At 43.1% G+C, this 24,787-nt stretch overlaps 1 protein-coding gene across 3 annotated transcripts; it reads right to left on the bottom strand.

Annotated features, from left to right (window-relative positions):
* Positions 1–1,037: 1,037 nt before the first annotated feature.
* Positions 1,038–23,249, bottom strand: LOC142369092 (uncharacterized). Of its 3 annotated transcripts, XM_075451335.1 has the most exons (9): positions 22,960–23,044; positions 21,129–21,630; positions 17,629–17,814; positions 16,769–17,458; positions 15,990–16,050; positions 15,797–15,867; positions 11,593–11,647; positions 7,740–7,925; positions 1,038–5,909 (listed from the first exon to the last, which is right to left on the bottom strand). In XM_075451335.1, exons 2-9 carry the CDS (start codon positions 21,373–21,375, stop codon positions 5,246–5,248), a joined length of 2,160 nt encoding a protein of 719 aa, XP_075307450.1. In that variant the 5' UTR covers positions 21,376–21,630; positions 22,960–23,044; the 3' UTR covers positions 1,038–5,245. The 3 variants fall into 3 exon arrangements, with proteins under 3 accessions (XP_075307450.1, XP_075307452.1, XP_075307451.1); XM_075451337.1 differs by lacking the exon at positions 21,129–21,630 and having other exon boundaries at positions 22,960–23,249; XM_075451336.1 differs by lacking the exons at positions 15,797–15,867; positions 15,990–16,050.
* Between the last annotated feature and the right edge of the window lie 1,538 nt (positions 23,250–24,787).

Here is a 24,787-nt window from a genome sequence, read left to right as displayed (position 1 = left end):
GGACTATCCCTTTAACACAACTGTTTGGTACCAGACACTGTCAACCCCCAACAATGGAGCTACCATCTCAAAACATAAGTGTAAATAATCGGACGAATGCTAATACCAAATGTGAACAAGGCCTAATTCTCAGTAAGAAAACAAAGAATCGTTGGCCCAAATATGACCCACGTATGTAGTTTTGCAATGGTCCACTTTTGGCCATGAATGATTGTGTTGATGGTGACTGGTATTTGTGATGTGGCTGAAATATGCCACACTGGGCTGCATTGGGCTCTACCAATGCTTGACATGTCCCAGGTCAATTGCGCAACATCTGCCCAATGCAACACTTGCTGTAACCAAAGTTATATCTGGTTTATGGCCTTTTTGGCCATGTACCTCAGCCAAAAGAACCAAATGCAGCCCAGGTTAGGCCCAAATCAATAGTGTAAGAGTTGTAGCAGTAAAGAGGGTTTTTACCTGTATTTATACGTTGTGAATAAAAGACAAATCAGAGGTACATGTTTGCACTTTTAGCTGACATACTTTCCCTTTTCCCTCTACTCACCAGCTCCTCTTCTTCTAATACCATTTGCTAAAATCTAATAATGACCTTTGTGCAGGGCAGAGTGCAACCTTTGCGCTGCGTGACGATTTGCCGAGCCCAGAGCTGCTCCTGCTCACTGCTGTAGAGACCTACAACATGCCAGGTAGCCATAGCAACGGGTGAGGAGGGGCCAGAACCCATGGCGACTGACACTTATCCTCCCACTCGCGTTGTGAGTGACCTTCATCCCTCTCTTTCTCTCTGATATTCTCAGTTTTTTGTCTCTGTGAAACAAACTTGCGTGATTTTGTGTCTCTGCTGCGGATAATAGGCCTTTGTAATTTTGCACAGCAGCGGTGAGCAGTGTTTCTATCTGGCCGTCTTATGAAATCACTGCAGCAGCGAACAGGTTAGACTCCTTCAACACCCACTACTGCCCAGTAACATGATCTTTCTTCATGTGCATGCGGGCACATTTGACAAGAGAAGATGAGGGAGCAGAGGTGCATCAGATGAAATTAAACTTTATTGATTATTGCAGCAGCACACAGTAATAGGATACAGCAGAGAGAGAGAGAAAAAAAATAAACGGAAAAGTAAAGGTAAACGACAAAGAGAGATGAATATGGGTCTTAAAAGGTGGGGAGCTTTTAGTATTTCATGCTTCTTGGGAGTGAAAATAAAGTGTTAAAATGAAACATGCATGCAGAAATCTGCTCTCAGGCTCTGCAGAGTCTAGCACCATTGATTGAATTTCATACAAAAAAAAAAAACATTTGAGCAGGTCTTTCTCAGAGCTGCAACATTAATGGGTGGCTGCGTTAGTCCTCTCACCACATAACTTCCCTTCTGCAGGATTGTGAGGACCACATTTAACGACACACATTACCTCCACTGCACATGCTCAGGCGCTAAACTGTGCGAGAAAAACATGAATAAAGAGTAAATTTGAAAAGTCAGATTACATCTCATAAATCTGCAATAAACCACAACAACATAAACAATAGGTCTCGTCTGGACTTTTTGAGCTAGTAAGGAAGCAAACACCAGTTCTGACTCACTTGAATGAAATCTTTGCCTGTAAGCAGGAAAGATAAGTTGATGTCTTGAGGATGAACATTGTTACTTAAGGTTAAAATAAATCGGAAAACTATTCGTGGTCACAAGCTTGTTTCTAAAAAACGTTGGGATGCTGTGTTGAGAAAAATTAAGAACGGAAAAGCAAAATAGAGCGACAAATCATTTAAACCCTGTATTTCTTAAAAAAGTACAAAACCAACACACCAAATGTTCAAATTGAAAAAATACATCTTTTTATCGTTGTAATTTTGTGTCTTTTTTTCGTTACCCAGTGTCTTAACAGAACGTATAATATCCATATTGGTCCATAGCGCAAAAATGTTGCAGGTTTGCAATAAAAAAAAAAAATAAATAAATGCTCAGTACATCTCCTACAGAGATACAGCTTAAGTTTTGATTCGTAAGTACATCAATGTTTTACACCTCCACGTGTGTTCCTCGTCAATGACTTCAGCTTTCCACAACGTGCTGGAGTTTATTTGGCCACAAATGCTTTTAAAGCGACACTAAAGAAGTTTGTGAACCTTAAAACTGCGTCCTTCTGACTTGATGGACATCGCAATGGACATTCCCGGGCATAAAACCACGCAAAGGCTGAGTTACAGCAGTTTACTACTTCAAATTCCAGCCCTGCACCACACTGTTTTGCTTTCTGGGCTTTGGATGGCGTCTTTGTTGCCTCATCAACAAATTCATGTGTAAGGCTGTACAAGTTCAGTAGAATGTTCAGTGGTGTTACATTCTAGTACTGTAGGGGAGGCCAAAGAGCAAAAAAAAAAAAAAAACTGCCAAAAGTCTCTAGTGTTGCTTAAAAAGGAAGAAGGATATGGCGGAAGGTGACAAAATACAGACCTTTGGGATCCTCGTGCAAGAGATTGCTGGTGTGAGACTCATGCTACTCGCAGTTCCTCACTTTTCTACTGCACTCTCACCCGTGAATTCTTAGACCATTAAGTACATTGTTAGGGTTAGAATTAATATACATGATTGGATCTGCATGTTAAGAATATACAGTTAGACATATTATGGATTTTACATTACTTTTATATTTGTGTCACGTGAATGCTGTCCAACAGAAAACAAGAGCCCGAGGATGTGTTACCATCTATAGATTGTGACACTACTACGTTTTTGGACAAGCGGACAATTGTACATATTACACGCTTTCTTTTTCTTTTGAGACTGGGCCGTTAGTAAATATGCTATAAGATATACAGCAATTAGTCTCCTCGAGAGACTAAATGCTTCCCAGAAGCTAGTTTCCACGTTAGATATGTTGTCTTTCCATTATTTTCAGTTAAATGTGGGGTTTCGGCGACATGCAAGGCATTGCATTCTGGTTTTGTTTACATTCCACACAGCCTCCCAACTTTCTTGAAAACAAAGCTGAAAATAAAGATTTTCTATTTGTGACAATGCAGCATTTAATCAGCTTGAACAAGAAAAGCTAAAGCTGTCGTAAGGTTCCCATGTTTACTTCCTTTCGTCAACACTTTGCTGGGTATGCGGCATTAGAGCTCTATGAAAAACGGGATATTGTGGTAATTATGGTTACGCCAATAAGACATTAATCTGTGAAGCACAGAAGGCAGCAGAACATTGCCTTTCAGGCTTGACTCACTATGTATAGTTTTTTGTCCTATTTCATGTGTGAAACTCGTTGCTGGTGGCTCAAACGATAAATTCAAACGAACAAACAAGCAAACAAAGCAGCAATACTGAGGGTGTCATCGAATTCTCGAAAACGTAGCTTTGGGTTGTCGTTATCTTCAAACTACAGGTGTTTGTTGCCCTCTATAGGAAGGGAGGAGAAAAAATTTTCAACATGATTTTAAATCTATGACATGAAAAAGATATTTGTGCACACAAGTTTCTTTTTCTCTCTATAACACCTCTACAGCTCTATAATTTATTCAATTATCATATTTCAAATACATGTGTGACACTTTATTGAGCTCTGCCAGCCACGGATCTGCTGCTAGAACTGGATAACGCCATGAAACCTGGATCTCTGGACTGAATCTACTTGGCTGTAGATTCCAGGTTTAGTGAGGAGAGGTAAAAAAAATGACTTAAATGTTCTTAGCTGATTCTCTTTTTTAGTCTCTGCCAAACTACATCATAGTGCACCTTAAAAACCTTTTAGACTCCTCTGATCCCCGTGTGGTTTTGTAAACACAAATACATTATCAATATACAACACAAATATTAAAAATTGAATTACTGTCCTCCAGAAACGATGCACCTTTAAAAATCCTAAAAGAACAAGGAGACAGCTGACTGATGCTCCTTTAGGAGGCTAACTTCAATCAATAAAACTTGATCATAAAATATCTGAGAAATTAATTACAAATCAATCATTGAGTTATTTCTTAAGCAAAAAAAAAAAAAAGCATTTCTCTTGAAAGCGGATTTGATTCAAAATCAAAATCCACTGTGCATGCTAATCTGTTCATGTCACTGCAGGAGATTAGACTGGTGCTATTAAAATAAGATGTAAATGTTACTAAACTTAAAACGAATTTATGTTCCTCCAGGAAGAAGTGTCACACCATAACTCATACTTATCTAGTACATTATTTTCATGAACAAATACCTGCAAATACCTCATATATCTCAGCTGTACCTCATGTTTAATGCTAATTAGCTAAACTTACCAAGTTAAGCTAATGCTATGTTTGGTTAGCCTCGGAAGATGGAGCTTGGAGATCGGAGTTGGCACTGATGTCACATCTTAGTTTACCTTGTTTCAGCGGCAAGGCTGAAAACTATCACGATTTGCTTGTTGTGCTTACCAACCAGACTAGCTATAATTAGCAAAACAAGCTAATAGCAGCATATCAAGCTGCATTTTGCAAATGCAAACACATCGATAAATACTCCTAGTAGTACTATGCAACAGATGTAACGAGACACAAGCTGACAGAAATGCCAATAAAGTCTTTAATACTACAGATATAACTTTTATGCGCAGGGCAGCCATGTTGGATTTTGGGGTCGAAGCTTGTGAAGTGTCTTCAACTTTCCAAATCAGACACATAACGTTCAGGGGAGTTCCCTTTGAGTTGCTCTTACTGGGAATATGGAAAATTCTATTTCCAAATTCAAACGGAAAACGTCACAGGATGCTGAATAGGGCCAACATTATATCTGCTAAATGTCAGCATGTTAAGATTGTCATTGTGGGGCTGTTTTCAATCCCAAAGGTAGCCTTTAGCTCTATGAACAACTGTGTCAAAACTCAGCCTCAAAGATCTTTTTTTTAAAAAGGGTCAAAATAGAATTTTTAAGGTCAGGGTTTCTGGAGGACGAGAAAGACAGGCAATAAATATGTCACACGGTTAAATAGCTTAGAGTTCAGTGCTTATACGATGGGCTAAAGCAGGCAGGAATGCAGCAAAAATCACGAGCATGATGCAAAAGTTGAATAAATACAAAACGTTCCTTATCTGTTTGTGTTTTCAGTGCACTGAGTATTACAGTAGCAGTTTGACATTCTCATACATAGTGCTGAGTGACAGTACCTTGGATACATTACAGAGCTTTACATCCATCACTTTAATAGTCCAGAGGATGGATTGAAGAGGAGAGGGGATGAAGGGGCGGGAAAGGACGAAGAGAGGAAAAGAAAAGCCATTACAAAGAAGTTGCCAGGCCGAGGTAACCAAGGAAAGAGTGTTTAGTGGAGAAAGACGAAGTGGAGGAGGAGGAGGACGAAGGTGAGCGTGGCTTCAGAGAAATGAGCGTTGTAATGGGGAGGAGCGGAGATAAATCCCTCCATCCTGTGCGGTCAGAGAGCGACAGCTGAAAAGGAGGATGAGAGGAGGAGGAAGAGGCGGCGGCAGTGTGTGTGCTGGGCGGTGTATGCAGCCACTGAACGTGCTTGCTCGTCCGCTGATTGTCTCTGTGCACGTACGACCGGTGCGTGTGCACGTCGCCTGGCGCATCGGCCGCCGCGTTCCCGTTAACGTGTGCGCCGTGTTTCACCTTGCAGTGCAGCCGCAGACTGTCCCGCCGCTTGGCGCTGTAGGGGCACAGGTCGCAGGTGAACGGCCGCTCCCCGGTGTGCACGCGCACGTGCTCAACCAGCTTGTTGGCTGTCCGCGTCAGGTGGCCGCACCGGTCGCACCGGTACTGGTTGCCCTGGCGATGACCCTGGAAATGAACCAGCAGCTCCTGTTGCCCTGGAAACGACCTCTGGCAGATGCGGCAGCGATGCTCAGAGGTGCTCTTCTCCGGCTGGGTTGCCACGACAACTGCCAGAGCACCGCTGGAGGCGGCAGGAAGGGTGACGGGGCATCTGGAAGTCAGGAGGGGTGGGGGGGTGGTATTGAAGACACGCAAATACACGCGCGCGCACACACAGACACACATTACATGACCAAAAAAAAAAACAACACACACACAGAGCACACATACCGAAAGTAAAGAGAACATAAAACACTGCAGACTGTTTAAATGACACAGTACAAATGTTTTTATTATCAGTAACTTCTGACTCTTCCAAACTCACGTTGAACTAATCTAAAATAATCATATTAAAGTGGTCTCATGTAATACACATACATTGAATGATGATGTTTCATTTATTCATTTCCAACAAAAATTTAGAGAATAGTGGCATTTCTTAGAATAGCTTGCATGTAACACGACACAGCCACATAATCAACACCAAAAACTGTCATTACAAACACAAGACACTCCTCTTATAGGATTTTAGAATACTTTCTCTATGAAAACATGCCGTTTGTTTTTTTCGTTTTTGTTTTTTGGGACACATCGACTCAATACAAAAATGATTACATACACTGTTTGAACAGGACGCACCTCCTTATATTGGATTTAAGTGCTTAACGTATTTTATTGAGATCTTAATGAGTGTTTGTTCACGAATAAAGATTTCAAAATAACTTAACTACTAAACCTGTGTAAGCTCTCTTGAATGAATGACCCAATTCCCCATGGACTTAAGGAAATAAGTCCCAATTAAATAAGTTGCAATTCATAAAGAAATAAACACGTGAGAAAGTCATGAACTTGTGAAACAAACTTGTGAAAGTTTGAGGATAAAAGCATAGTTTTCGAGAAAAGAACAACATCCTAAAGCCCAAGTTAACATCCAAAGAAAAAATATTTTAAAAAAGAACAAACAAACAAAGATGTCAAGTATACAATCACAGAAAAGATCAAATATTCATACCTGAAACAAAATCTGGGTCAATTTTACTTGGTAAACGACGTCATAAATTTGACCATTACAGTGTTAAAGGTAGGGTAGGAGATCCTGAATTTTGAGTCCAGCGAAGCTGCATTTTGAAAGTACTCAGGTCAAAAGTCCCAACCCTTTTCTTCACTTTCCCCCCGAAGCCCCGCCTCTAGACTACATGAACGTGCAATGCTTGTTCACGGGCACGGAGGTGCACGAGCGCTGTTCAGACAGCAAGCATCGATCGCTGCCGTATTTAGTATTTAGTTTATGCTAACTATACGTTTAATAATGCTAGGTGCTAGCCAAGCTGGCTCTAGTTTAGCTTCCTGCCGAGCTTCTGGACGCGTAATTCGTTCACGGAGCAGGATAGGCGCACAGGGGGAAGGAGGGGGAGGGAGGAGCAGATTGCAGTTTGATAGACGCATCAGAATCCAATCATCGTTAACGGTCCGTTCAGTATGATTGGATAGTGTTTTTCCTAGATTGTACGTTCTAGAGGCCACTAAAATTTTTCATTTTTGTGTCAAAACTTTTAATTAATTGGTTGCAATGGGGGTGTGAAGAGTATTTCAAGCAATATGTAAAAAAATGCTCCAGAAAAAGATCCCCTACCCCGCCTTTAAAGAGTGTTTAGTGATCTGTTGGTAGAGATGCCCCTCTGCCGTGCTACTACAGGAGCCCACAGGTGACAAACAAAGCAGGGGTTCAAGTGTGGGTGTTTTGAGTTTTTTTTTTGTTTATTTTCCAGCCACACTCATCAGGAGAGGGTGAGGTGGAGGAAATGATGCTTACAGATGTGACTACATCCTGCACTTTGCTTTAGGTCGGCTTTCTGAGCATATAACGGCAATGACGTGTGCCATCAGGGTTCCTACGGGCCGAACATCTTCTACAGACAAAACACTTTAAAAGTAAACCCACCTCATCTCTCCCGTGTCCCCCCGTATGTGCGTGCCCACATGGGCCCTCATCTCTGCTTCCTGATTGGTCGAGTGGTCGCAAACGCAGCAGTGCAGCGAGAAGGAGCCGTGCTCCCATTGGCGGTGCTCCGTCATGTGACTCTGGAAAAGGGCGTGACCCTCGGTCTCAAAGCCGCACACGTGACACCTGAAGGAGGGCGGAATGACACAAGGGACCAACTGTGTTGTCAGTAGCCATGGTAACAGAGACCTGCTTTATACATCCAGCCTTGAACCAAGACCTTGCTGTGCTGCTGCTATTGCTGATGTTTTATATGCCTTATCCCTCCCCCCCTTTTGAAGCAAATGAAACAGCATATTTGACACATTGTGTTAAAGTCAAACTGTTGCAGTTATCAACTTGTTTGTATTTGAAAAAAAAAAAAAATCCCCCGAATCTAGGAAAATCTTTCACAGATAAGACAACTCTCATTTTTATGAATTCACACTGGGATTTACAGTAAACTAATTTTTCCCATGACTTCACATGAGCTAAAACAGGCGCTTTATGACATATCCACTGTGGCAAAAACAGAATCCAGATGCTTGGGTCTTGGGTGCTTTTTTTGCAAACGAAATAACTGTATTTGGACAAGAAGGTGAAGCTGAGCAGAGATAGCATTTTCAGTGAATTCAGCTAACAAAACCAAAATGACTTAAGAAATAAATAAATTTGCTGATATTCCGTGAGAGAAGTTGACATCTCTTAATCCAGGGGTCTTCAACGTTTTTCAGGCCAGGGACCCCAAAACTGATGGAGAGTTGGAGCAGGGACCCCCCTACTATTTATATGGCATACAATTGTGTTTTATATTTAACGGGGCCTAGTGCCGTGTATAAACATAGCTACTCTGTTATTGTACATTCAATACTAAGCTATTCAAATAATACACAGGTTAATATATTCATGTTTTTATTTTAAACATGTGCAAGGTACAGGGTGGCCGTGCCACTGCCATTTATAAACAAACATCTTGCATACAACACTGAGCTATTCAAATAATACACAGATTTTAACTTTAAACATGCATGTAGATGGGACAATGAATCCTCAAACCATCTGTGGATGGCACACGTTTGAACACAATTTGTGAGAAAAAACTGTTTAAAAAAAAAAAAAAAAAAAAAATCGTCTAATCAACCAAAGATTTCACGACCCCCCTGCAGTACCTCCGCGGACCCCCTGTTGAAGACCTCTGTCTTAATCTATTGTTGTAGGTCAGAGATGCTTAGACCATATCAAATCAGTCACCAAATCAGCCTTTTATCAACTTAAGAATATATCCAGAATTAAGGGTTTCATGTCCCAAACAGATCAGGAGAAGCTGATTCATGCTTTCATCTCCAGCAGACTTGACTACTGTAACGGTCTTCTGACTGGACTCCCCCAAAAGAGTCTCAAACAGCTGCAGCTCATTCAGAACGCTGCAGCCCGAGTTTCAACCAGAACAAAGAGATCACATCACATCACCCCAGTTCTCAAGTCTTTACATTGGCTCCCGGTCAGATACAGAATAGATTTTAAAGTTCTGCTACTCGTCTACAAATCACAGAATGGTTTAAGTCCAGAATACATTAATGACATGCTAGCAGAGAATAAACCCAGTAGAGCTCTGAGATCTGCTGACTCAGGTCAGATAGTGGAGCCCAGAGTTCAAACTAGACACGGTGAAGCAGCTTTTAGCTGTTATGCTGCACACAACTGGAACAAACTACCAGCAGAACTGAAATCAGACCCAACTGTAAGCACTTTTAAATCCAGGTTAAAAACATTTGTCTTTCGGTGTGCTTATGGTTGAGTTTATATCTTTCTTTTTCCCCTCTTCTTTGATTGCTTTTCACTGTGTTTTTAATTTTTATTCTATTTTTTTTCTCTTTAAATTGCTGCTTTATGCTGTTCTTTTAAATGCCTTGTCTTTATGTAAAGCACATTGAGTTGCCTGTGGTATGAAATGCGCTATATAAATAAAGATGCCTTGCCTTGCCTAGTGGCCATCGGTTGTATTGCACTTTAAGCCATTTCCAGATCACCACGTTCTTATCTTTGATAACGAAGGGTTTATGAGCAACGTCATCAAAGAGCTAGGCGCAACTGAAGAGCAGAAAGCATCAATCACCCCAGTTTGTTTGGCGGAAGCTGTGCTCCTAAACAGAGGCCACAAGTAGGTCAACTTTACCAAAGAAATGGTTGGAATTTGTGAAAATTGCAAGGGGATCACAGCTCTTTGTTAAGAGCGGAAGAAGATTGTGGATCTTTTCAAAACCGGACTAAAACACCCGGATAAAGTAGTCGGGGATCGAATCCCTCCTGCATAAATACGCTCAACTATTCCTAAACAGATCTAGGTGTTCCACACAAGTTCCTCCAAAGAGTGTATTACTACAGCCAAATTCCCAATAAATCTGCTCTCATTCATCTAATTTTCCTGTTTTTTTTTTTTCTGTCAGACGACTAAACGTTAGGGTTGGGCGAGTTAACTCGTTATTATCACGTTAACTCATTAATTATTTAACGCCGATAAATATTTTATCGCGTATCAACGCATGATTTCTTTATTTAAATTATTATTATTATTTTTAAAAATTAAAAAATAATACTAATTTAATTTTGACAGGGAGAGGGGGAACGACATGCAGCATGGGGCCGTCCTATGCTGAACTCGAACCGGGGCCAGCTGCATCGAGGGCTATAGCCTCTTGTATATGGGGCGCCTGCCCAACCCACTACGCCATGGACCACCCCTGTTTTATTTTTATTCTGTTATTGTAAAAGTCTGTTGCTCACAGGCTTTTATTTTGTAAAAGTCTGTTGATGTCTGCTGCGGAACCAGAAAAGAATGTAATCGGCGGATCCACCAAACATGGAGAAGGGTACGGAACTTTTACTCGGCCATTTTCATTTTAAAGTTCTTCCAGACGGCGGAGTCGACAGAAATAAAGTCATCTGTAAACACTGCCAAGTTGAATTGTCTTATCACTGTAGTAGTTCCAGTCTAAAATATCACTTAAAGGCAAAACACACAACTGATAGCAGCAAGTCATTCAAAGAAATAGACAGAGGAGTGAGGCTTCTACATAAAAACTACATAAAAATGCTGATGTTAAAGGTGTGTTTGCACAACAAATGTTATGGCACTTTCATTCATCTGGCAGCACATTTAAAATAAAACTAAATGCTAAAAGCTATACACTACTTTTGAATTCATTTTTGGATTTTGCGTACAGATGCGATTAATCGTGATTAATCAGGGAAATCATGTGATTAATTAGATTAAAAATTTGAATCGTTGCCCAGACCTACTAAACGTGTAAGAAATTGCAACTCAAAATCAGTCCAATGAGACTACGCGTCAAGTCACGTTCACTTAAAACATTTCCAGACAGTCGCTCTGCTCTAATAAAATCCTGATTTTATGACTGGATCATCATCATCTGACAAAAACAACCATTCAGGTAACTCATAGGCAACGCCTGAGTGGTGAATTCAGCTGTACGCACACGCGCGATGATCTCCAACAGATAAAGCTCGAAGCAACCGAAAGTCTTAATCGGTTTTCTCAGAACGTCGTGGCGTTAGTATTTTTACTATTCATGGTCTGGGGTTCTTTTGTGTCACGAGGATGCTGGCCAACATTAAACAACGGACTGGTTAACAATAGATTGTGACTTTGCCAAGTTTTGCATAGGTACAAACGTACCTATTTCACATTTTCTGATGGGAGTCTTCTGTTAGAACCCTACAACAGGCTATTTAGGCCTGGATTTTAAGATTCAGGCTGAATGAGTAGAAGAAAAAAAAAACAAGTGTGTCTTACCTGTAGAAGTAAGAGCCACCTGTGGTTTGACGTCTGCTGAGGCTGGTTTGGGTTTCTGTGGGAAGAAAGAGGGGGTTTATAATTTTGCTAACCGATTCGTGAAATAAATCAACAAATGATGAGGCCCTCTGGAAGTGATTAGAGTTAAACTTCTCAGTGAGCGCAGAATGCTTCATTTAACTTCACTTCCATCTTTATTATACGCCCAACGGGCAATCTGGCGGCAGCATAAATCCATAACACAAACAAAAGCAGTGCACCGGAAGACGGTCATTAAAAACTAATAACAATAACAATAAGGGAAACTAAAAAACGCTGCAGGCAAACTAAATGCTCAAATTTCCTGAGAGTGTTTTTTTCAGGAAGTGTCAGTGCAGGGTTGATTGTGCTGGTTAAAACTCATAACAGGTAGCCTGCAGTGGCCAGACGCAGGAAACACATGCATAGCGCAGACTCGAGGTGTTGATTATCAAACTCCCGTCTGAACCTGCATCGCAACACGCTTCAGATTCAACACTTGTGGAAGGTGTGTGAGGCATGGCGTCTCTGCAGGATTCAGAAGGTCAAGTGTTGGACTTTTTTTTAATGCCTTTTAAAAGGTCACGTAAAAAATGTCCCTGAATGTCCATTTTGCGGCCATATCATAAAACATGAAAGCAAACAAACTGTGCCAATTTTGGTCTGCGGCTGTTGGAACACATGATTCTTTAATTACTGCGTTTGGGGAAAAAAAAACAGGCGTTTTTCATGCGTTCCCAAAATGACTCAAACCCTTTTTCTCAGTAATCTTCTGTTGTCACCACAGCAATCACACAGTCCTTATAGCTGCTAACGAGCGTCGCGCGTGTCTCCGCTGGGATTTTGGACCGCTCGTCTTCGGCAGTGACTTTTGTGGTTGGAAAAATCAGATTTTATCCAATTTAAAACTGCCCCACCCACTGCCATGTCACCCGTATTTATATCGCTCCCAATCAGAGGAAACCTACTGATCAAACCAAAAAAAATCCAAGTTGTCACTATTGGGTGTGGGTTTGTGTCATTTCAGGCTTCACTGTGATAATACGGCATGTGTTATTGGTGGAGCGTGAGAAAAAATAGGGTTGGTAGAGGACAAAAAAAGAACTTTAAGACTTCTCACTACATGTAAAATCCGTGAGGTATCACGTATCAGGACATAGTAAAATAATCTGGCCTTTACCAGGTTTTAATATTAGATAACTACAACCTCAGATGAACCCATGACATATTACTCTGTGTCCTTCCAAGTCCATCCTTACTGCTTAAAAGAGGATAAACAGCAGCCAGGTGATGTTAATAAAATGCACTTGATTCATTGAATACTTAATGCTGCTGCATTTCGGCTTAGATTTTGTTCAATAAATAAAGACACGGTGAAATATGTCATTTGAGGTTGCGTTTAGCCCCATTTATGACCGGACCATTTTTTATTATATCAGTAAGCCGTGAGTGTGAACTCTCTTTCTCTACACAGCCATGTTGTGCAACAGTGTGAAGAAATAATTTCCCATAAAAATACCCATCCATCCATTTTCTATACCTGTTAAATCTAATTTAGGCTCGCAAGGGGGGGGGGGGGGGGGGGGCTGGAGCCTATCCCAGCTGTCATTGGGCGAGACATAGGGCCACACAGAGACAAACGAGACACATGTGCGCTCACACTCACTCCTAGGGACAATTTAGAGTCGACAATTAACCTAACATATTCAAATTTCAAACAAAGGCTTCGGTCCTATCTGATGAACCAAACTCTTACCTGACTAAAACCGTCTATTCTCCCTTCACTATAAGGACTTGACTGAACTGAAGTATGCCTTGGAATACTTGTAGCCTACAGTTTCATTTTTTCATGTTCGCTAGACACCTTCATGCACACGCAGATATGCACGCACACACATGCACACACACACGTACACTGAAGCATGCATCACACTAACATATACTCACTTTTAAATTTAGCTCTGTTCTATATTGTATTTTTTTTCTTGATTTTATGCCTTTTTAGATAGCTTGTTTTGTCTTATTTATTGTTGTGGCTTGTAATTTTTTTTTAGTTTTTGTTCCTATGAGGTGAGATATACTTATAAACCTCTGGTTTTTTTTAATCTCACCTGCAGATCTGGTTTGCTGTATTTTAGCTGTTTGTTTGTTATATTTGTGCAAATAAATAAATCTAAAAATCTAAATCTAAATCTAAACATGCGTGTTTTTGGACTGTAGGAGGAAGCCGGAGAACCCACGCATACACGGGGAGAACCACGCCACATCGTGCAGCCCCCTTAAAGATATAATCAACTATTTTCAAATCTTAAAGACTCGATCAACAAACTTCTGACCCAAAAGCTTTCAACATTTGCACTCAATTTCATTCACTGACTGGAGAACGGAATGCTTCCCCATGCGTCCCAGTCAGCGATCCACAGCCCTCAGATTAAAGCACTTAGAGGCGGACTAACTCATATAAGTTTGAGGATGTCCCCGGCCGTTTCCAATGATGCCGCTACAGAGCATCTTCGGTTAAAGATGCTTCCGTAGTTTTGGGAGTTGTCGTCTTTCCAGCCTGACATGATTCCCCGCTGTGCCACTTTTCACTGTAAGTTTAGATGGATCAGTGTCTCTGTCCGTCAGCTCCCCTTTATTCCTTCCTCCCTGACAGGCAGCGCCATTTTCCATTCCTGCATGTTACGCTGGCACTGGCAGGCGAGCACAACACACAGTGGCTCAGCACGTGATTAAGACAAAACTGTCCCACGAGACGGTTATCAGCATCCAGAGATCTGCGCCTCTTCGAGCAGAGCAGCTGGGCATTCGTTCCTCCTCTCACACTTACAGCTTTATGATCTGTCTGGTGATCGTCATGTGCTCCGCGGTACCTGTGTGTGCGGAGTGCGTGAAAACACACGCTTTGTTCATTCAATGTTTTCTGCTTTCTGGAGAGTTTCAACCACGTATCATACAACCCTCATCATCACATACATCGTGATGAATCGCTTCCTGAAAAATAGGGGCACCTAAAACTGATGGATCAGCAGGATCGGATTGTTGGGACAGAGTCATGAAAGGTGATAAAAACTGCCTGGTTATCCGGCGTCCTATTTCTTTATAAGCTGTATTTCAGTTTAGGTTTCCATCTCAGTAAATCACTGCACCAATTTCCTGTTTTCCTGGCAGTCTAAGAAGAGATGAGGGGTTGCTCAAAGCATTTGCACAGTACTTCATTTTGTGCTAAACTGTGGACGTGGAACTCCGGCTTTCTCCCACCTTCCAAAAAAAAAAAAATGAATGTCAGGTTAACCGGTGACTCTAAATTGTCCAGAGGAGTGAGTGTGAGGTTGCCCTGTGATGGACTGGCGACCTGTCCAGGGTACAACCCTGCCTCTCGCCCAATAACAGCTGGGATAGGCCCAACTGCATCATCCGAGTGTGTCGGTCCAGTTTAAAAGGACTGATCACGCTCAACTTTGGTCCAGCTAACGTGTTTTACGTGCCTTTTTAAAGCCTGCTTTTGGTCAGACTAACACAATAACTGGACTCCGGACCAATCACTGAGGAGTTTCGACGAAACGTTCCATCACTTCAACGACCCCCTGAGATGTCTCCTGAGAAAGAAACCCTTACAGAACAGGGTAAATCAGGCTTAAGAGCATAATTCTATACAGTAGCAAAAAAAAAAAAAGAGAGAGAGAGAGAGAGAGAGAGAGAGAAAAGTGTCATGTAAACGTCCTTGTTGTTTTGGTTCCCAGTATGGTGACGAAGCGGCTCTGACCCATCGGGCCTGGGACCTCTAGGGGTGTCATGTGACGTGTAGCAGCAGGACATGACTCAAGATCTGGGGAGCTCGGTGGTGTGGTTAATGCTGGGCTTTTTGTTGAGTTCCTCAAGCTGCTTCCGAGCAGTTTTTGCTCTTTTTTTATGTCAAACTGTCATTCTGGGCGATCTGCTGCTGTAACCGACATCTACATGAATGCCAAAAACCAAGGAGGACACCGCTTTGTAACCAGATGGTACAGTAAGTGTTCATTTCTGTTCACGGTAAACTGGTGCAATAGATGTGTGAATATAACAATAGTTTTTTGGAAAATAAGCCGATTAAATGTAAATGACTGATGTGAACAATGTGCGGTGTCGTAGAGGCCTCGGCTCCTGTTTCTGAGCTAAACATGCCAAGACATGTACAGTTTATTACCATCTGGAGATGCCTGGGAGGTCGATAGAAGGGAAGAGCGGAGTTGGTCCACGTTTGCCTTGAAAACAGGACTACAGAGAGGGCAACACACACAAACACAGAGCCACGCACACACACAGGATATCATCAGGACAGGCTGAGGTCAAAGTGCCCACATGAGATTGTTGATTGATGACAGGAAGTGCGCCGCTACCTAATTCTGATGGGCGGAGTTGTCCTCTCCACCTGCTGACTGTTGGGCTTACCGACCCTCTCTGCAGACACACAATGGGAAAAGTCATTCTGGTGCCACAGCAGCACAAACACGAGAGCACAAAGTGTCGAATCAAAGCCGAACGATCAGCCAAAAAACATGTCACAGAGATGTGGCAGCTCTACAGCGCATTGAAAGTATTTCTCTGTGCTCCAGCACAGGCTACTGTATTCCTTTCTTTTAATCAAGTTTAATCTGAGTTTAGGGAATGGCTTTTGCCAAATTAAGACATTTTCCTCGATCGCAACAAACACAAACTGCACACCTGTTCCCACATGCTGTGAATCCAGATAACCTCTTTTCAGTTTTGGCTATAATGTTTAAGTTAAAGGGGCCGTTTTGTGCTCTTCTCTGTTTTCTGGCACCTCATAATATCAGATGACATCAGCGGGAATCCTGTTACTTTTTTTTATGGCAACCTTCAACCGGAGCAGCACCCCCACAAAGTAAAGACAATAAAGCTCACAAGCACTGGGTACTGACTCCAACAGGCCTCCAGACGTTGGCCAATCAGAAGAAAGTGGGCTTTTAGGGAGGAAGGGCTTCAACAGGTTGCAGCTAAAACAGCTCATTTCAGACAGAATGTGAACTGAGGGGCTAAAAGACTAGTGTAGGATTAAGAGGGACATTTTAAAACCAGAAATCATGACAAGTTTCTAGACCTGAAAAGACCTGAAAATGAGCATAATGGGTCTTCAACAAAGTGTGGGTTTGGTTACCTGAGAGCTGGTGCAGCAGCGTAGACGCCAGGTTCACCGACATGTCCTGCCACAGCACTGCTCTGAGGCATTGGTCGGCCATCTTGGCTCCAGAGGTGAACTGGTCCTCCATCTTAGCTCCAAAGAAAAGCTGCTCCTCCATCTTTGCTCCAGAAAGAACCTGGGCTGTCATCTTGACTCCAGACACAAGCTGGTTCTCCATCGTGACCCCTGAGGGAAAGTGGTCCTCCATCTTGATTCCAGGGAGAAAGCTGTTGCTCATCTTAGCCCCGGAGAAAGGCATCTTCGCAGTTTTGGTTTTGAAGGGAAGCTGGTCCTTGACTCCAGTCAGAAGGTGGCCGCCAATCTCGACTCCAGAAACACCGTGGTCCTCGATTTTTACTCGATACTGAAACTTGTTAGCTCCAGAGACGGTGCTGACTGTCGCTTTAGAGGCAGATTGGCAGCTTCCAACACAAAATCTATCCTCTACTTTAACGCCGAGGAGACAGTGGTCTGCAGACATTTTGGCTGCAGGGTGCAATTGGTCAGCCATGTTGTTTCCAGATAGCCCTCTGCTTTCTGTTTTAACTGTGAAGAGATGGTGGCTCCCCATCTCTGTGACTGGTAGGTTTTGGGCCACAGTGTCAACTTCCATTAGATCTTCTTCCTCCTTAAGCCTCAACGTGTGGCCGTTCACTTCCTGTCGCTCTGTAAAAGTTCGGTTAATTTGTATTTCTTTAGGTGGTCTTAAACTTTATGAACAAGGTAGAACTATCTTACACAAGTTTCAGCTACGGTCAAAAATCAAATGTTACATTGTTGGGTTTTTTTGGATTACCAAGCAGACAAAAAGCCTTCTGGTTGGAACATATCTGTACCTGCTAGTTTCCTGAGCATGTCTGAAGCCAGCGTGTCCGTGGCTGTGTTGCCATCAGGTGTGTGTGTTAGGGATGGCGGCTCGGGACTCGCCCCTGGGCCGTCCGGTGAGAGTGCGACGCCTGGTTCGTCCTGCTGCTCCACCTCCTCTCGGCTCCCGGAATGCATCTGGGCTTTCTGTGTGGCCTCTAAAGAAAGAGAGAGAGGCAAAAGGTGCCGAATGAGTGAATGCGATTCGAGTTCAACGTACAGAAGAATTACCTCCGCTCTTTCTGTTCCAGGCTTTCCCCCCATGGTCTCAAGCTTTGCTCGCAGCTTAGGCTAAATGCATAACCAAATTTAATCTAGATGGTGTTTTGGAATAGCTTCTCTTTAACCTGTAGATGTTTCTGTGTCAGGGGCTCAAATATAAGTTGATATCTCTGACTAGAATGTATGAATTGCTGTCCTCGAAAGAGTGTCACTTATACTTCAGATTCAGGTGGACTTAACCTGAAGAGCTGGCTCTCCAGTCTTCGTTCACTATTAATTGCACTGGACTAGAATACAAAAAGCCACTCAGCTTGTGTTTTAGCCTAGCAAGCCAGACCCGTACAGCAAAAAGCTGTACAGGGGTCTAGTGACGCTGGATAGCAGTGTGGGCGGGATAAACGGCTGTCTGTCAAGTTCAACGCCACTCAATAGGATGGCGCAACAACCAATCAGAGCAATGAAGAAGTTTTACGTAGTCAACGCGACGGAATGTACATTGTGGTCAGTAGTCTATGGCCTGAAAAGCTGATTTCTCTTAAAGGTAGGGTAGGAGATCCTGGATTTTGAGTCCAGCAAAGCTGCATTTTGAAAATACACAGGTAAAAAGTCCCAACCCTTTTCTTCACTTTTCCCCCGAAGGCACGCCTCTAGAGTACATGAACGCGCACGAGCACGAAGGTGCACGAGCGCTGTTCTGACAGCAAGCATCGATCGTTGCCGTATTTAGTATTTAGTATTTAGGTTATGCTAACTATACGTTTAATAATGCTAGGTGCTAGCCAAGCTGGCTCTAGTTTAGCTTCCTGCCAAGCTTCGTTCACGGAGCAGGGTACGCGCACAGGGGAAAGGAGGGGGAAGGAGGGGGAGGGGGAGGGAGGAGCAGATTGCAGTTTGATAGACGGCATCAGAATCCAATCATTGTGAACGGTCCGTTCACAATGATTGGATACTGTTTTTCCTAGATTGTACGTTCAAGAGGCCACTAAAACTTTTCATATTTGTGTCAAAACTTTTAATTAATTGGTTGCAATGGGGGTGTGAAGAGTATTTCAAGCAATATGTAAAAAAATGTTCCAGAAAAAGATCCCCTACCCTGCCTTTAAGCTCTAAACTCTGTAAACTTTAGCAACATTCGAAACATTTTCAGGCGAGAAAGTAGTCGTTTAGATCCCCAAGGTGTTGAAAATCTGACAAAATACCGGCAATTTACAATTTTGTTCCCACGAATTCGGCGCTGCTAAAGCTAGCCGCAGTGAGCAACGCACTTCCGGTTTGCCGTTTTGACTACTCTCGTCCCGTTAACGGAATTTGACCGTTCAAATGCCTTACCGGAGAGTTTTGTCAGCTCTGAGACGAAGATCGGCCCGCTGTCTTTGGTACATCATGCTCGCAATTGACTGGGGATTGCTCTCAGATGTAAGTTTACTTCGTTTCCCTATAAATCTAAAGAGAGTTTTTTTTAACCTCTCTCTGAAACTACACACTGAAACGTCGCACCTCTGTCGTCACTAGGTAGCCCGGCCTCCGACCCCGCTCCTCACGATTTGATTGGCTCGATTAAGTTTTGATTTGGAACCTTGCAAAACGACCACAAGTGACTAGACTAGCCCCGGAGCAAATTCCATTTGCGGCCGCTAGGGGCGTCTAGATTTCTAGGGTACTTGTGTTTGGGTCTTTTATCAGAACATTATATTTAACAGATACAGAAAATGTTGTCGTTTGATATGGGACAGGAGTCTGAGAAGCCCCAGACGGGATATGCGACAAACACAACATCCCAGTGGACTTCAAACCCAGCAACACCCTCAGGCAAAAAAACTCGTTCAACCTGCTGAGAAAATCACAAACACCACTGTAATTTACAGATGGATGCAGACGCTGTCCAGACCTCCTATCTATGATGCTTTAAACTAAAAAAAATTCACATTTGGAGACCTCGCTCTATTGATTTTCAGCCCAGCTTTGGTGTCATTTGGCATATTCAGCCTTTTTCTCCCCGTTTTCCTTCCCTAAGATTTGCTTCCTGAAACCACCTTTCCATGGAGGGATAGGGTGAGGAGCTCAGGCATCTGGGAGGGGCTAAGACTAAAGTTGCTGCTCCTACACACTGAAAGGAGCCAGTTGAGGTGGTTTGGGCATCTGGTCAGGATGATTTCCAGACACCTCCCAGGAGCGGTGTTTCAGAAAATCTCCCAAGATGGTGGCCTCTGGGCAGACATCGGACTCTCTGGCTTGGAAACGCTTTGGAGTCCAGCTGGAAGAGCTGGAGGAAGTGTCTGGACAGAGGTCTGGGAATCTCGGCTTGGACTGTTGCCCCTGCGTCCCCGTCGCGGATACCACCAACTTCACCACGCAGGGATGTGACTTTACCACCAGTCGTGGTATAAAATAAAAATTTGATAAATGGATTGCACTTCTGACACTGCACACCATGCTGAGATATACCACGTTTTCAGCTAAAAGTTCTTTGAGAACCACCATGTCGGTGCAAAAATACTATTTTCTGTCTGTCAAACTGTGTTACCTTTGGCATTTTTCATAGATGCAACGAAGGAAATGGGAACAAATGCCTTTGTGACAGGCTGCTAGTGACAAAGTGCCTAAAGATACCGTTTACAATGGGTTATTTTGCCAAGTTGCCTGTTAATACGTTGACGCAGCACTGGTTCATCTCTTGGACCGGACTGCAAATGATTCAAAACGCAGCCAACGTTCAAAGAGAACTTTGAAAGACCTTCAGAAAGCCTGGAGAACTACTGTGCAAGACCATGTTAAAAGATTACATGAAAGCCTGGCTGTTCGGAGGCAACATATGAATCGTGTCAGTTTCCAAAAATGAATCACACATGGGTGCCTTATGTCAGCCTTTGAGTGCTATTTGAGGTATTTAAACCCTGTCAGTACACAGTATTCCAAACCCTAACATAGTATACTCTACTGTCATACAAGTGTCATGAGTTGGTTGTGCACGGGAACATTATGTTGAAAAATGGCTGCAACAAAGACACAATGTGTGTGTGTGTGTGTGTGTGTGTGTGTGTGTGTGTGTGTGTTTGTGTTCACATACAAATTTGTGTCAGTAACAAAGTCACTGTCGATGATTTGGATATGAAGGTCGCATTTGAAGCTAATTTATATAATGTTTTAATAAAGATAGTCACTGATTGATTGCGTCAACACTCAATTCTGTGGTGTCATCGATAGAATGGGAGCAAATGAACACAAAGTGTGTCATGTGTGCGTGTGGTACCTGACAGCCTGATGAGGAGGTCAGACGCCATCTTGGTGCTGACATCAGGGCTGAACAGAGAGGTGGCTGCTGGGAAAGGACTTGAACCTGCGGCGTGCGTGTCCGGCGTGCGATCTGCGCGTGCGTCAGACACACCGAGCGAGCGATCATCAACGCTGGCGTGTGTCTTTGTGTGTGCGCTTGCAGGGTGTGTGTGTCGTTTGGCTGCATCAGAGGGAGGCTGCAACACACTCGACCCACGCTTCATTTTCCAGCGTGTTCGTGTGTGTGTGTGTGTGTGTGTGTGTTTGGAAAAAAAAAAAACAGGAGTCAAAACTCAGAAAGAGAGGAGAGCAAGAGAGAAGGAAGAGGAGGAAGAAGAGGAGGAGGAAGGCAGTGTTGCTAAAATAAGACGAGCGTGTTTTCTAACATATGGAAGTGAGGAGAGCATGGTAGAGAAATAAGGGAGATTGCAGAGGGAGGATTTGCTTTTCACACTGAGCTGTTGCTGGCTCTCTGTGACCTGAAAGACAGAGAAAGAGACGGATGGAGGGAAACGAGGTGAACGAGGGGAGAGGAGAGAAAGAAGATGGATTGAGGGAGGAAGAGAGGAGAGGGACCGAACAGCAAGGATGAAGGGCGGGAGAGGACAGGGGAGAGAAAGAGAAAGGGAGGAGAAGAAGAGGAACATGAACAAAGTGAATCTGTGAATGAATAAATTATTGAATGGATAAGGCCTAATAATAAGGGGATAAATCACTCCTGTTATCGCCATGGTAACAAACCGGCTGTGTCATCTCCTGCCCTGACCTTACTGAGACAAAACAATCATCAATTATGATCAATAATTGTCAATAACCACTTCAGCCTGCCAGCATCTGTTAGTCCTGATCACTTCGTGCTCTGAAATGTATATAACTGGAGTTATATAGAAATGGGGGGGGGGGTAAAATTTCATCTACAGCTGAGATGAGACCTTATTAACAGATTTGAACATGTTTTACATTGTTCCAAGGGGACATTAAAAATAATATATAATACAAGCAAATTACTGATAAGAGAAAAGATCAAAATCAAGTGATCAACTGAAAACAATATGAAAATAAAAATGTGAAAAGCATTGGCTTTATAGAAACTAAGATTGATTTCTAAAGAAATAATCAATTGCTGTAGACAAAAAAAATGGACCCAAGATAAAAATCTAATTAAATTAAATCAAATTAAATAGGCAGGGTGTTTATCGTCTCGGTTTTCTCACTACCCTCGACCCCGTTTTGTTCAGCCTCGCGCCCCTGTCTCTAGGCGACACCATGCGGGCTGCTGCCGCTGCATCCGGCAGGGGAGAGAGAAATCACCGGGCACCAGTTTCTCCATAACCCCCCCACCACCACTCCTCCTCCCCCTCCTGTCCCCGCGGTGTCGGTCGGTCGGTCGGTGTCAGAACTCCCGGAGCCCCGCTGTTAGCTAGTTACCTCTCCCTCCCACTGCAACATGGCTGAACGGCAGTCCGACACCCCGCCACACCAAGTCAGAAAGTCATTTTCCCGGTGTGGGATGTCGGGGCGCTTTTTGGTGCCGCTGAAACTGCCTATTCGGACATTATCAACGGTTTTCCCTCGCGCTGTCTCCTGTTACCGGGAACAAGGGCAGGTGTCAAGAGCCCAACCGTTACCCCTCCACCTCCGCTCCCCCACCCCCCTCTCATCTCCTGCAACATGGCTGAACGGTAACCCGACCTCACAAGACCTCTAAAGTCAATTTTCACGGGTCAGTTAGCATCATTGCCCGGTCAAAGCTGACACCAACCCGCCCCGGGACAAGATGATTCGCACATCTTCGCTCCGTGACTTACCGGTACCAGGGGGGCAGGTGGCGGCGGCGGCGCTGGTGCAGTCCGGGGCATAGCCTATATATAGACTATAGATCTCTCCCATGCAAAATTCCTCTTTCTTTCTTTTGTCACCTCAGCCCTCCGCGGTTCCTCCTGTTGTTTCCGCATCCACGGTGTCAAAGTAAAACAAAAATGATACCAGCGAGGAGATGATCCGTCTCCTCCCCGAGCCCGAGGATGACGGGTCGGTCACCGAGCAGGGCAGATGGAGGTTTCCGCCTCCTCTCTTTCTCTCTGTGTGTGAGAGTGTGTGTGTGTGTTTGTGTGCGAGAGCGAGATGCTGTGTGTCTTTGCATGGCAAAAACGAATCAGATTTATGTTTTAACCCTGGGTTCGCACAGCACTTTGCGCCGGTAGAAACCACCAAGTTCTACTTTTGAAAGAAAACTGGTTTCTGTTGATGAAAAACAGACTTTCCAGATCTTTGTCGAGCAGGAATATGTTTCTGTCTATAGCCTGTTACCGTTTTGGTATAGCCGTAGTTCAATGCACCGAGCTCCTTATGCCAGTACTTGTTGCAAATGTAGCAACAGCCGAAGGTTTACGCATATGCCAGTAAAAGTGATTGTTTTCAAGGTAGTAAAAGAATTAACAGCACAGGTTCACATAGGATGCAACACTGAGTACTTTGAGCATCACGGTGACAACCAACCACAGGAGAATTAGACAGCCAAATAGAAATATGAAGCAACATTAACCGTACTTTAGTAGTTATACTGATTCTTGTTGTGGCAGTAGCATCAGAGGTTGCACCATACTAATATCATGATATAATTGTTAGAATACTGTATACTACTGCCAACTGTATTAAAAGAGGGATCCAATAGTTAAATGAACTTGTATCGTAGAAGCTTATAGAAACAGATTTACAATGGCATGCAAAATTATCCATCCACCCTGGTGTTCTTCCTTTTTTACAACCTGTATTTTTAAACAATCCTAAAAAAATGAAATATAAATTAAAAGTGTTGGATGCATAGGAATGCACCCTCTTAAGCATGGCCCCCTAAATAAGTGTGACTAGTTACCTTCAGAAATCACTTAATTAGTTACATAAGGTTCACCCATGTGCAGTCTCAGTTTCAAATGATCCCTGCATTATATGCACCTGTTTTGAAATGCCATGAAGACCAAACAGGTCAGGGACAGCGTTGTGGAGAGGAACTAATCAGTGTTCAGTTATAAAAAAGCGCCATAAAGAGCACCATTACATGCATCGTCACAAAATGGAAAGAATAGAGCACCACGGCAAACATGCCAAGAGAGGACCTGGGCAAAAACTGGGCAAAGAGGGCATTAATGAGAGAGGCAACGAAGAATTGAGATGATCGATGGTACTACATATTTGGAGATTCCTTAGGATAACCTGTTTCAGTCTTTCACAGATTGTGTCGTGTTGGAGAAGCTAACTGGGACAGAGGTTCCCCCATTGGACAATGGCAAGGCAAGGCAAGACAAGGCAATTTTATTTGTTGAGCACAATTCGTACACAAGGCAATTCAAAGTGCTTTACAGATACATAAAATCACAAGAAGGCAATAAAATCATTCCAAAAAACCCATAAAAATAATCATTAATTAATTAATTTAAAAGTGAAGAGTGCAGATAAAATACTTTCAGGTGTCATATGCACAGCTAAATAGAACTGTTTTCAGCCTGGATTTAAACATTGAGTTGAGGCCTGTCTCACATCTTCTGGAAGGCTGTTCCAGATGTGCGGAGCATAAAACTGAAACGCAGCCTCACCTTGTTTAGTCCTGACTCTGGGCCCCAGCAGAAGACCCCTCCC

The sequence above is a fragment of the Odontesthes bonariensis genome, chromosome 19 (assembly GCF_027942865.1).
Source record: "Odontesthes bonariensis isolate fOdoBon6 chromosome 19, fOdoBon6.hap1, whole genome shotgun sequence".
In the NCBI taxonomy this organism is placed as follows: Eukaryota; Metazoa; Chordata; class Actinopteri; order Atheriniformes; family Atherinopsidae; genus Odontesthes; species Odontesthes bonariensis.
Note: the sequence above shows the minus strand (reverse complement) of the source record. Positions and strands in the feature narration are given on the sequence as shown.